We start from the raw sequence: 14683 nt of genomic DNA on the forward strand, positions 1-14683 counted from the left end.
ACTATGTTGTCTTTCCTTATTCCTCTTAGATGATGATGTATAGAGATAGTTAGTACATTCCTTAGAGTTTGTGGCTTGTGACTACCGAGTTTTGGAAGTTATTTATATTTAGAGTTATTGGTTTTACTTGTACATGCCGATCGGTAGTTTTCAGTATTATATATCTGTTGAAGTATAGTCGTTATTTCTGTTATTATTTAAGTTATTATGCAATAGTTAGACTTACATACTCTTAGAAACTAGGTGCCATCACGACATCTTACGGAAGAAAATTTGGGTCGTGACACCGCCTATATACATTAATGTGTAAAATCAATAATAAAGATTGTCCCACAATATATTTAATTTCAATATCCTTATTTAACTTTTTTATGCTTCGCACAACATTTAATAGAACGGGGAAGCCCAATAATTGACTAAATTATTAACCAAGTCCGATCTACTTAATTACTAGTATAGGTCTATAAATACGATCTTCGAAGAAGGAAACAAAGCATCAATATTCACTCTTTCTATCTTACATCTTTAGCAAAAGTATCGTTAAGATGGCGTCCTTTAAGCAAGCTTTTCTCTTGATTGCTATCTTTGTTGCAATCACAGGTACAAAACTTTACCACTATTCTCTCCTTTTATAATAATTATACATATATGTAAATCAATGTGTAAGTTTTTGCGTATATTATTGAAGAATTATCTTACATAGCGTCCATCTAACCATATAAATTAAAAATAGTCGGCTGATGTATAATATATGTATTATTCATGCATGTATAATGTGTATAGAAGTGCATATATAACCAATGTATAAATCTATGTATACCAAAAAAGGCAGCTCGGGCATCCCGCACGCAGGGTACGAGGAAGGACCGTACCCCAAGAGGTCTGATGTTGACAACCTACCCCAATGCATGTATTAATGATTTTTTCCACGGTTCGAATTTGTGATCTGTAAATCACATGGACACAACTTTACTGTTGCTCCAAAGAAAAATAAATAGTAAATCCGGCCGGCCATATGCATGTGTAAAGATCACATTATTATTCCTAATCTTTGTTATGTTTTCAACAATGTGCAGTTAATCTCTCTGGATCTCCTAAGATGCAAGTGATGGCTTTACGAGACTTACCCGAAGATGTTGCAATGATGAAAGATAAATTACTTCCATTAGGTGATATAGTAACATGCTTGAAATACTGCAATGTCGAAAGCGATTGCAGTGATGGTTGGCTTTGCTACAATTGTGTTCCATCTGCATTTGAGGGATGGAGATCTCAATGTGACAAGCTTACTGCTACTGGTGAAGGTTATTTTGGAACTATACTTCGCGCTAAGCACAACAAAATATAAATTATATCGGAAAAGCGGGTAAAAGTGATCTTCGTCCAATTATATGGCTGCAATGAACAGTTTATAAATGCTTGATCTTTGTGTTATTCAAGCATTTTAAATAATGTTGTGTTTTTCAAGTTTGTGTAAGAAATAAAATATGTAACCAAGTTTCCTTTGGGAAACCACTATGAAGGGTTACATCTTAATGTTAGCCGTGCTTCTTGTGGTTTTCATCCTTTATGCAATTTATAATTAGTATGCATTATATTTTCCCTATTTTCTTTATTAAAGAGGCACGAACCTTAAAGGGAGGTAATGTTTACTATATGTGATATTAATCTGTCACGACCAAACTTTCCTCCCGATGGTATTATGATGGCACCTAGTCTTAGGGACTAGGTAAGCCTACTGAATATCAACCATAATAAAGAAAGTCTAACAGCTTCAACATAAAAATCTTTATGAAATATACATTTTCCCAAAACCGGCAGTGCAAGTCATAAGCTCTACAGAGTTTCGCTACAACTTCTAAACACAACTGTATGGAAATAAGTACAATAGGGTGATTACAAAATAGGAAGGTGACTATGAAGCCTGCGAACACAGCAACATGGTTACCTTGAGTCTCCTTGGCTAGAATCCGCACAGCTACTAATGAACAACACCTGGATCTGCACAAAAATGTGCAGAAATATAGTATGAGCACACCACAGCGGTGCCCGGTAAGTATCAAGACTAACCTCGGTGGAGTAGTGACAAGGAACAATAAAGACACCTACTGGTCTAATAAGCAGAACAAGTATAAGTATAGAAATAACAGAACATAATATCTATATAAAGACAACGCGATATGGCTAACAACACAATAATTGCAATAAGGAAATAAAACAGCAAGTAACAGCGGAACACCATAATAAGAACACTGAAAAGTGAACAGAAATACAACCCAAATCCGAAATCACAAATACAGCAAAGACAAGTCATAACTCTGCAACTACGACAATTTCACATTTGGTCTTAGCTAGCAAACATCAATCAATTAGTCAAATCCTTCAAGTGATAAAAATCTTTCGAAATATACTTTGTTCAAATAAATATTTTCCAAAAATAGTTCTTTCAAAGTAAATACTTTTTGAATATAATCTTCTCAAATAAATAACCTTTGAATATTTCACGACCCTACCCCCGAACTCGGTCGTGATGGCGCCTCTCGTGGTGACAAGGCCAGCCAGTTCAACCCAACTCAACCTTTAAAGTAGTTAATCAACATGGAGATAGTCTAACCATGATTTAAATAATAATAAATAGCGGAAATATAGATAATAATGCGTAAAGTCCAACCCGACACAGCCCTAACCGGGGTGTCACAAGTCACGAGCATCTACTAAGATATAAATACAACTGAAAGTCTGAAGTGTACAAATATAGACTAATGAATGAAGAGAGAGAGAAGCAGTGCTGCGAACGTCGGCAGCTACCTTACTAAACTCCGATGACTCTGCCTCCGATCAACCAAAACCCATTATCGGGTCTATAGATACCTGAATCTGCACACAAGGTGTAGGGAGTAAAGTGAGTACTCCAACTTAGTGAGTAACAAATGTAAATAAAGACTGAAGGCAAGAAATTATGTAAAACATATCAAGATGCTATATAGAAGCAGTTAAAAAACCAGTAACAAAGCAGTGAAGATGTAAAACCTCTTTAAGCATCTTAGCTCAGTTTAAACTTCCTTGAAAATGGCTTTGTCAACAGAACGCAAATGAATGCAAAACAGTTAGTGTAGATAAGCACAGAAATCCGCCCCTCAGGCACAAATACATAGTTTAACAGGTAATGACAGTAAATATGAAAGATAAACACATAAAGGTTCGCCCCTCGGGCTCAATGTCAACAACTTTTCCCCTCGGGGAATATCTCAGAACAATACCAGCCCCTCGGGCAAACACATAGAACGGTACCAGCCCCTCGGGCAATCACATAGAACAATACCAGTCCCTCGGGCTATCACATAGAACAATATCAGCCCCTCGGGCTATATCTCACATTACAATGGGTACCCGCGCTCACTAGGGGCGTACAGACTCCGGGAGGTGCCCCTTATGGCTCAAGCGTAATATCAAGCCACCTTGTGGCATCATAAACATGCCCTTAGCCTCATATCAGTATCAACAAGCCACCTCGTGGCGTACAAATCTCAGGCCCTCGGCCTCATAATCAAATCAGTATCTCACTACAGTGGCGTGTAGCTCGACCCAAAAGTATCCTCATAATACAGGTCCTCGGCCTTACTCAGTTAAAAAAATCACATAAGCCACTCGGGCAATAGTAAAACATGATGCTCAACCCAAAATATTTTTTTGAAATATCATTTCAAGTGTTAAAGCAAAATAAACTTGACTGAGTTCAAGTATAAAGTCAAAACAGTGAGGAAATATCAACAAAAATCCCCGAAGGGTTCAAATAGCTGGCACTAGGCCCAAATGTGGCATTCAGCCCAAATAACGATGATAGCAAATAGTTTTTAGTCAAATACGCGGTAAAATCATCAATCGGGACGGACCAAGTCACAATCCCCAATAGTACACGACCCCACGCCCGTCATCCAGTGTGTGTCTCACCTCAATATAGCACAACGATGTGCAATCCAGGGTTTCAAACCCTCAGAGCATCATTTACAATCATTACTCAACTCGAACCGTCTAAATCTCTAGCTCGCGACGCCTTTGCCCCTCAAATCGGCCTCCACGCTCATCGAATCTATCCAAAATCAGAACGAATACATCACAATATGCTAAGGAAACAAAGCCCAAGCGAAAACAATCGAAAAATACCAAAAATCCCGAAATTAGCAAAACCCGAGCCCCGGTCCCACTTCTCGAAAACTTTAGAAATTTTTACATCAATAGATTCCTCATCTCCCCACGAGTCTATGCATATCAAGAATACCAAAATCGGAGTTCAAATGACCACTGAAATCCTCAATCTAAAGCCTCTTAAACTCAAGCCATAATCCTCCATTTTAGCCCTTAAATTCCTTTAATTTCAGTCTTAATTCATGAAATATCACCATGGAAATGTGTTTTAGGTCCGAAATTCCTTACTTTAACGAAGTCTCTTGATTCTCTCTTCAGAATCGCCCCAAAAGCTCCAAGGTCGAAGTCAAAAATGGTGAAATAACCCAAAATTCGCGAAGGGCTCTTTTAATTCTTCTGCCCAATTGTTCCGCATCTGCGGCCCCCATCGCCACTTCTACGGTACCGCATATGCGGCCAAACCACCGCTTCTGCGGTCCCTCACTTAAGACCCAAAATCGCATCTGCAATAGGATTTTCGCATCTGCGGCTTCACAGAGGCTGCCATCTTGACCGCTTCTGCGGTGCCTGCTTGCCAGGATCATTTTCGCATCTGCAACAACCTAGCCACACATGCAGCGCCGCACTTACGGTCCCCAAACCGCAGGTGCGAAAACAACAGAAGCAACAAAACTTCATCAGCTGCACTACAATCCAAACTTCTCCGTTAACCATCCGAAATCACCCCGAGGCCCCCAGGACCTCGACCAAAAGCACCAACATATTCTAATACCTTATTCAAACTTGTTCTGATCATCGAAACACCTCGAACAACATCAAATCACCCAAAAAACAACGAATTCAAGCCAAATTCTCTAAAATCTTTCGAAATACGCTTTTGATCAAAAACACAACCAAACCACATCCGAATGACCTGAAATTTTACACACACATACCAAATGACACAACGAAGCTACTACAACTCTCAGAATTTCATTCCGACCTCTATATCAAAATCTCACCTATTGACCGGAAAACGCCGAAATCTTAATTTCGCAATTCAAGCCTAAACCTTCAACGGACCTCCAAAATGCATTCCGATCACACTCCTAAGTCCCAAATAACCTAACGGAGCTAACCAAATCATATAATTTCCAACCCGAGATCATATACAAACAAGTCAAATGTTGGTCAAACCTCTCCAATTTCAAGCTACAAACTGAGAACTGTTCTTCCAAATTCGTTCTGATTCCCCTGAAAACCAAAACCAACAATTTACATAAGTCTTAATACATCACACGGGGCAAGTCATGCCCAAAAACTAGCGATCAAAGTGCAAAAGGTCAAACGATCAGTCGGGTCGTTACTTCCTCCCCTACTTAAACATACGTTCGTCCTCGAACGTGCCCAGAGTTGTTCCAAAAGCCAACCAATCGCTGAATAACCTTACCATGCATATACCTGGTGGTGATCCCATGTCACCCTATCCCATATAGGTCCGATAACACGTTGCAATTGAAATTTCACAATCCAACCTAGCCTATAAACCTTAGAACCTCATTTCCACTTCCAAAATCATCCACAAGATCAAAATCTCACATCTATATTCAGAATAAGCCCGAACCAGCTGTAATAACCCGTACTTGCAACCTCAGGTGCAATTACATGATAAACCATGTAACTCAAACGCTCGTAGCGATAACGTCTATTCACAGCAGCTGCCCACAACAACCGAATACTGGTAGAAAACCTCTTATCAACTAAAGTCTCATTCCAACACTTTCATATACTGCCAACGATAAGTGAAACATGCAATAAACCATAACCATTTCTCATATCAACCATTCATGAAGCCACTTCTCCTTTGGCAAATACCATAGCAAATATCCGAGTCGAACCTCGATATTATCCTTCCAACATCCTGAAATTGAATCCGTTCGTATTCATTAATGATCCCAACGATCTCCTCTAGTCCAACACGCTACTCTAGTGACATGACACATCAATATAGGCCTAAGCCACAACTTGCATAATACGTGCACCAATAAGCAACGGTCCGAACATATTCAAATCATGAAAAAAATGACTTAAATGAAAGAGCTGTACCTCAGGCTCACCAGTACCAACATAACACAAGGCTGAGAACCTGTCTCACATCATAGGAATAGTATACACGAATCTAACCCGCAAGGTCATACCCTCACATAACTTCGCTGCGATGTGCGATCCTATCAAACACAACTCCCCATGAAACACCTCAAGTCACTATGCTCGAAATCGACAACCACGCACAATTTGATGTTTGGAACCAAAGCAAATCATCATACCCATGGTAAAGCAAATAACCTACACCACACAAACCTGAAAGGACATAACCGATACGCCATTCACCGAGCAACACACAATTTCTCTTCCCGCTCGACTCCCACTATGAAACCCCAATAGAACCGCACCATAGGTGCCTATAACCAAAGAATCACAACACCTCGCAACATAGAGAGGTAACTCATAGATCTCATTAGATTACTAATAAGCTCAATAACATCGAATCAACACATCCCTCAACAATACAATTTGGAGCCAACCAAGCCGACTCAAGTTAGAACACGTATCCATATTGGCCTGCCGATGAACTCCTTATCAAGGAAATCCTGAAGTTGCTCCTTCAACTCCTTTAACTCTGCCGGTGCCATACGATACGGTGACTGGCATCAAATTAATACCAAAATCAACAACCTTTCCTGGCAACATGCCCGGCCACAGGAAACACATCCAAAAAGTTCCTCACCACCAGAACTGAATCAATATGAGGAGCCTCTGCACTGACATCCATCACGAGAGCCCAAATAAGAAAGACAATCCTTCCCAGTCGTCCGCTAGGTCTTCAAAATATAGAACTACTCCACTAGGATATAATCCGTCAAACCTCACCACTCAATCCGTGGAATTTTCGGCATAGCCAACAGCGTCGCCTTAGTGCAATAGTCCAGAATGACACAACACGGAGACAACCAGTCCGAACCCAATATCACATCCAAAATCTAACATACCAAGCACAAAATATCCGCTCAGGTCTCCAAACCCCGATAGTCACTAAACAGTGCCGATACCTACCACTCACAACCACATCATAGCCTGAATATGATAACTCCCCGTCTCCAACTCCATATGGCACATGAATCAACACATTTGATCCCAATTCTACCGTTCGAATGCATATCACACCTCAAATACCCAATCATCCCACGAAAGATACTCTAAAGTTCCATTGTGCCATCAAGCGATCTCGGATATCAGCAGTCGATCTAACAAGAAAGCGTCGCAATACTATCGAAGTACCATCAACTTAATCACATTGCCTTTCCTGAAACGTATACCCTCGTCAAATTACTCCAATTAGCAATACCATTTTCTTAATCATCTAAAGATCATTCCTCTAAGCATCTGAAACTGCCTATGCTGCCTAAGAATTTTATGATCTCCCTTTCAGAACCGAACTGCAACCTCACACACGCAATTCTCAATCATTTACAACATACCGCATAAACCATACCATTCTAGGATAACCATGAGAACTTCATATCCCTTTAGAACCGCAAACATCTATGTACTCAACTAATCAAGAACTTTCCAGTGATCCCATCCAGAAGAAAGGCACGATACATCCCATGCTCCTCATGCCTATAGAAAATATACATCTCCAACTAAGGTAGAAACCATCAAGAACTCTCCGAGTTCCCATTGAACAAACCAGACCTGCCCGGACTGAATCCTTCTAACTTGACCAAGCTATGCAAGCCATCAAGCCTAAGAGCATTGCCGCGAAATACCTATAGGAACTCATTACCCATACACACCCAAGGAACTAGTCATATCCTTACCATACCAATCCGGCCTACTACCAAGCTATCCCATCTATCCGAGTTTCCTTCTGATTCATCTTCAACTTGACATTCCCTCTTGCTGTAGCATCACAACTCCTCAGCCCAGACTTACCACACGAGACCCAAGCATAAAACTACACTGTCTAAGGCTCATAAGCCGCTGAATGCTCTCTTAACTACTCTCAAAAGCACAACATTCAAAATACTCTACTCCCAAGAACTTTCTGCGAATCTAAATTCGTTACTTTTACCTTCCTGATACTGATACATAGAATCCCATAATTAATATAGAAAACACCACAAGTCTTGACATTTTCCAATGAAAACTCAGTATCTAACCACATATACAACTTTTAAATACCTTATTGTTACATGTAAAATCCTAAACACATTAGAACCATTCCCATGAGTTATTCACTCTACTAAAACTACAATTAGCCTGATCGAACAAACCGAACAACCCGTGCCTCGTTGGCACTCTGACACCGCAGAATGTGACATCATTCTATTACAACCAAGCAACTTCCTGCTCTATGCACTGAGCATCCTTTACTAACAACGACTCAAGACATGCCGAGATTCTCACACACCTATGAAGCATACTATAACCTTTGTTAAGAATTTTCCTTTACTCGAGCCATCCTCGGTCTCAATCTTCATAGGCCATAACTGATTCACCTGAATGCCTCAAACTGGAACCGACATAGCATATAACCTTGCAATTAACTAATCAATAGCGGACTCCCCCACTTGGCTCGAAGCCATAGATCAACACACACTCAATAACTCTTAACGCATATACTCTATTGATGCCATAATACCATAGTGAGATTAAACTCCAATCCTTTGTAAGCTTGTGAAATCACAGATCATCTAGTACTTTAAACCTTCTGCAAATCTCACATTCATCCTCGTAGCAGCCAAGTCCACTCTCTTAAGCGGCCCAAATTTAAATCATCAACACTTATATTTCACTTTGCAAATGAGATCTTCTAGCCGACAACATGAGGATCACACAACCTCAGAACACTCCGCAGGAGTTAATCCACATGCTTGCCTTCAATTAACATTCCTGTATACCTTCCACCGTCACAAACATTATGCAATCACTTAGTCTTCCTGAGTCTGAACTCATACTACAACATGAAATTTACTTCACTCAAAACTGGGAAACATGAAAAGATTCTTCATACACTCATAACTCGGGGCTACACCTCGAATCAAGATGGAATTCAAGCACCTAATAGACCTTCTATCCTCCAGCAGACACTTCTCGTTGCTTCCAAATCATATAAATGCATCTCGCAGTACTAACATACTCATCACATAGTTATCCAACCGTCACTCCCATTAATAGGGACACTGCTGAACATATAAGTTCAAAAATACTTGCTCACACAATCCGCACCTCGGTGCTCAAGCCATAGGCAAAGATCTGGCCTTAAGTCCTCCAGACTGGCCCAATATCAACACACATAGATCACATCTTGCCCCTTGATCGGGGAATCACAAGACATCGATGTACATTTGATACTGAGTGCTCATGCGCGTATACGAATGCGTGGAGGGAATTTCAAGAGTTACATTTCAAGGTGAATCAAGGACGCACGATAAGAATTCAAGAACGTGAAGTTTTCCTAAAAGTTCTGCAGCCTCTCGAGGATAAATACAGACATCTCCGTACCGATCCACGAGACTCTACTAAACCTGCTCATGACTCGTGAGACCTATGTAACCTAGGCTCTGATAACAACTTGTCACGACCCTAACCCCAAACTCGGTCGTGATGGTGCCTCTCTTGAAGACAAGGCCAGCCAGTTCAACCCAACTCAACCTTTAAAGCAGTTAATCAATATGAAGATAGTCTAACCATGATTTAAACAATACTAAATAGCGGAAATATTGATAACAATGTGGAAAGTCCAACCCGACACAACCCTAACCGGGATGTCACAAGTCACGAACATCTACTAAGGTATAAATACAACTGAAAGTTTGAAGTGTACAAATATAGACTAATGACTAAAGAGAGAGAGAGAAGCAGTGCTGCAAACGCCGGCGGCTACCTTGCTAAACTCCGATGACTTTGCCTCCGATAAGCCAAAACCCGCTACCGGGTGTATGGATACCTGAATCTGCACACAAGGTGCAGGGAGTAAAGCGAGTACTCCAACTTAGTGAGTAACAAATGTAAATAAAGACTGAAGGCAAGAAATAACGTAAAACATATCAAGATGTTGTATAGAAGCAGTTCAAAAACCAGTAAGAAAGCAGTGAAGCTGTAAAACCTCTTTAAACATCTTAGCTCAGTTTAAATTTCTTTGAAAATGGCTTTGTCAATAGTACGCAAATGAATGCAAAACAGTTATTGCAGATAAGCACAGAAATCCTCCCTCTGGCACAAATACATATTTTAACAAGTAAATGACAGTAAATATGAAAGATAAACACATAAAGGTTCGCCCCTCGGGCTCAATGTCAACAACTCTGCCCCTCGGGCAATATCTCAGAACAATACCAGCCCCTTGGGCAATCGCATAGAATGGTATCAGCCCCTCGAGAAATCACATAGAACAATACCAGCCCCTCGGGCTATCACTTAGAACAATATCAGCCCATTGGGCTATATCTCACATCACAATGGGTATCCGCGCTCACTAGGGGTATACAGACTCCGGGAGGGGCTCCTTACGGCCCAGGCACAATATCAAGCCACCTTGTGGCATCATAAACAGACCCTCGGCCTCATATCAGTATCAACAATCCACCTCATGACGTACACATCGCAGGCCCTCGACCTCATAATCAAATCAGTATCTCACTGCTGCGGCGTGAAGCCCGACCCAAAAGTATCCTCACAATACAGACCCTCGGCCTTACTCAGTCAAAAAAATCACATAAGCCATTCGGGCAATAGTAAAACATGATGTTCAGCCCAAAATATTCTTTTTGAAATATCATTTCAAGTGTTAAAGCAAAATAAACATGGTTGAGTTTTTAAAACAGTGGAAAATAACATGACTGAGTTCAAGTATAAATTCAAAATAGTGAGAAAATATCAACAAAATCCCTGAAGGGTTCAAATAGCTGGCACTACGCCCAAATATGGCATTCAACCCAAATAACGATGATAGTAAATAGTTTTTAGTCAAATACGCGGTAAAATCATCAATCGGGACGAACCAAGTAACAATCCCCATTAGTACATGACCCCACACCCATCATCCAGCGTGTGTCTCACCTCAATATAGCACAACTATGTGCAATCCAGGATTTTAAACCCTAAGAGCATCATTTACAATTATTACTCACCTTGAACCGGCTAAATCTTTAGCTCGCGACGCCTTTGCCCCTCAAATCAGCCTCCACGCGCGTCGAATCTATCCAAAATCAGAACAAATACATAACAATATGCTAAAGGAATAAAGCCCAAGCGAAAATAATCGAAAAAATATCAAAAATACCGAAATTAGCAAAACCCGAGCCCCGAGTCCACTTCTCAAAACTCAAAATTTTTTACATCAATAGATTCCTCATCTTCCCACGAGTTTATGCATATCAAGAATACAAAAATCAGAGTTCAAATGACCCCTCAAATCCTCAATCTAAGGCCTCTTAAACTCAAGCCATAATCCTCCATTTTAGCCCTTAAATTCCTTTAATTTCAGTCTTAATTCATGAAATATCACCATGGAAATGTGTTTTAGGTCCGAAATTCTTTACCTTAACGAAGTCTCTTGATTCTCTCTTCAGAATCACCCCAAAAGCTCCAAGGTCGAAGTAAAAAATGGTGAAATAACCCAAAATTCGCGAAGGGCTCTTTTAATTCTTCTGCCCAGTTGTTCCACATATGCGGCCCCCATTGTCGCTTCTGCAGTACCGCATATGCGGCCAAACCACCGCTTCTGCGGTCCCTCACTTAAGACCCAAAATCGCATCTACGATAGGACTTCCGCATCTGCGGCTTCGCAGAGGCGGCCATCTTGACCGCTTCTGCGGTGCCTGCTTGCTAGGCTCATTTTCACTTCTGCGACAGCCCAACCGCATATGCGGCGCCGCATCTGCGGTCCCCAAACCGTAGGTGCGAAAACACCAGAAGCAGCAAAACTTCAACAGTTGCACTACAATCCAAACTTCTCTGTTAACCATCCGAAATCACCCCGAGGCCCCCGGGACCTCGATCAAAAGCACCAACATATTCTAATACCTTATTCAAACTTGTTCTGATCATCGAAACACCTCGAACAACATCAAATCACCCAAAACACATCAGATTCAAGCCAAAGTTTTTAAAATCTTCCGAAATACGCTTTGATAAAAAATCCAACCAAACCCCGTCCGAATGACCTGAAAGTTTAGACACACATCCCAAATGACACAACAAAGCTACTACAAATCTCGGAATTGCATTCTGACCTCTATATCAAACTCTCACCTATCGACCGAAAAACGCCGAAATCTCAATTTCACTAATTCAAGCCTAAACCTTCCGTGGACCTCCAAAATGCATTCCGATCATGCTCTTAAGTACCAAATCACCTAACGGAGGTAACCAAATCGTAAAATTTCCGATCCGAGATCATATACAAACAAGTCAAATATTGGTCAAACCTCTCCAATTTCAAGCTACAAACTGAGAACTGTTCTTCCAAATTCGTTCTGATTCCCCTGAAAACCAAAACCAACGATTTAAATAAATCTTAAATATATCACACGGGGTAAGTCATGCCCTTAAACTAGCGATAGAAGTGCAAAAGCTCAAAATGACCGGTCGGGTCGTTACAGAATATAAGTCACCTTGTGACACCTATTCTCATAATCATACAATACGGGTTTCAATACTTGAACCCTAATACTTGACATCCTGTGCTCTCATCACACCACATAATCATACTGATAACTCACGTGCCAAATAGAGCCATTCTCACATAGAAGACAAATAAACAAGGGTGTACGTCTATACTCGACAATACCAAGAAGCCTCATGTCCGATAAGGGTGCTTAGCCACGTGTATGCTTGTGTAGGTCTCCTAACGTAGTTCATACCAGCTAGTAAGTATAAGGAATAAAACAAACAACACATATAATGTTTATACACGGATAGGATAAATGAAAAAAATAGCTCAGAATACAGTGATATTAATAGGGGATCTCCCAGGATACCGTCCTGTAGTCCTAAACATAAATGTACAGAGGATCTCCCAGGATACCGTCCTGTAGTCCAATTATAAATGTGCAGGGGGATCTCCTGGAATACCATTCCATAGTCCCAAAGTAGATATCCAGTACAGAGGGATCTCCCGGAATACCGTCCGAACTGTAAATCACAAGGAAATGGTAGAATAGTTCACAAGGAATAACCACAGAAAAGAATGCTAGGCATAAAGGGAACAGTTCAACAAAGAAAAAACTAACATGTAACAACGATCCCACAATATATAAGTCAATAACAAAGAAGTCAACACGAGTCAAGTAGTCCCAATAAAGACAAGTCAACTAAGATATAGGTTATCTAAACTCATTTTAAGGTTGGACAATTACGAGGATATTCGACAATTCAATTAAGGAGAGATAATCTTAGCTTCACTTAAGACAAACAAATTTCAGAAGGGATAATAATAATTCTCAAATAAGACAAGCATCTATGAAAAGAAAGCATGACAATAGGAGAGTCAAAATTCTTCAGTTAAGTCAAATAGGAGTCGATTAGGTTATAAGAGTGAATCATGAAGCAATTAATTCCAATTAAGCATGTAGAGGTGAAACTAGCAAATAGGAAGCTCAGTCATATCAAGAATACATTCATACACAGTGAATGTAAAGACCTAAGAACCCTAAAAGGCCAATTTTCCACAAATAAGTCCGAGCACGCACTCGTCACCTCGCTTACACGAACTACAATAAACATAGAAGACTCAAATCCTAAGGAGAAGTCCCCCATACAAGGTTAGGCAAGATACTTACCTCAAAGACGATAGACCGATACTCTATAATGTACTTCTCGGGTGAAAAGACCTCCGGACGACTCAAATCCAACTAAAATAACTTCAAAGCACAAATAAAACACATAAGCTATTCCGAATCATAAAATTTCAATCTTTAACAAAATCCAAAAATCGGTCCAACAGTTGACCCTAGGGCTCGCGCCTCAGAACCCGACAAATTTTGCAAAAACCAAATTCCCATTCCAATACGAGTTCAACCATACAAAATTTATTAAATTCTGATACCATTTGGTACCTCAAATCATGATTTTTCATTTTAAAAATTTTATTTAAAAACCAATATTTTTTCCTACCCAAAATACAAATTAAATGGTGAAAATGAAGATAAAAGCATCAAATATGTTAGATTCTAGGTGAAGAACACTTACTCAATCGAATTGCCTGAAAAACCCACAAAAAATCTCCCAAAACTGAGTTCTAAAACTCAAAATATAGTGAAAATGGCCTAACCCTTGATTTGAAGATTATATTCTGCCCAGGCATTTAATGAATCGCGATCGCGGAACTTTACTTGCGATCGCGAAGAAGAAAAATAAGGCTGCCCAAAACGACCCTACGCGAACGCGAACAAGATGATGCGAACGCGGATAATAGTGTACTGAGCTTACGCGATCGCATACTCAGAGATGTGAATGCGAAGAACAAGATGGGGCTCTCAGCAAGCTAACA

The 14683-nt window shown here is 40.2% G+C and overlaps 1 protein-coding gene across 1 annotated transcript; it reads left to right on the forward strand.

The window, feature by feature from the left end:
- Positions 1 to 470: 470 nt before the first annotated feature.
- On the forward strand, positions 471 to 1541 carry LOC107771482 (fruit-specific protein-like). The gene is made up of 2 exons (XM_016590845.2): positions 471 to 600; positions 1077 to 1541. The coding sequence occupies exons 1-2, from the start codon at positions 546 to 548 to the stop codon at positions 1346 to 1348; spliced, it is 327 nt and encodes a 108-aa protein (XP_016446331.1). The 5' UTR covers positions 471 to 545; the 3' UTR covers positions 1349 to 1541.
- The last annotated feature ends 13142 nt before the right edge of the window (positions 1542 to 14683 follow it).

This window comes from Nicotiana tabacum, chromosome 21, assembly GCF_000715075.1.
Source record: "Nicotiana tabacum cultivar K326 chromosome 21, ASM71507v2, whole genome shotgun sequence".
NCBI lineage: Eukaryota > Viridiplantae > Streptophyta > Magnoliopsida > Solanales > Solanaceae > Nicotiana > Nicotiana tabacum.

What these genes read in the sequence shown, in the direction of transcription:
- LOC107771482 (XM_016590845.2), top strand. Translation starts at nt 546, where the DNA reads ATGGCGTCCTTTAAGCAAGCTTTTCTCTTGATTGCTATCTTTGTTGCA. An exon ending in TATCTTTGTTGCAATCACAG is followed by an intron (nt 601 to 1,076) that starts GTACAAAACTTT and finishes AACAATGTGCAG; the next exon opens with TTAATCTCTCTGGATCTCCT.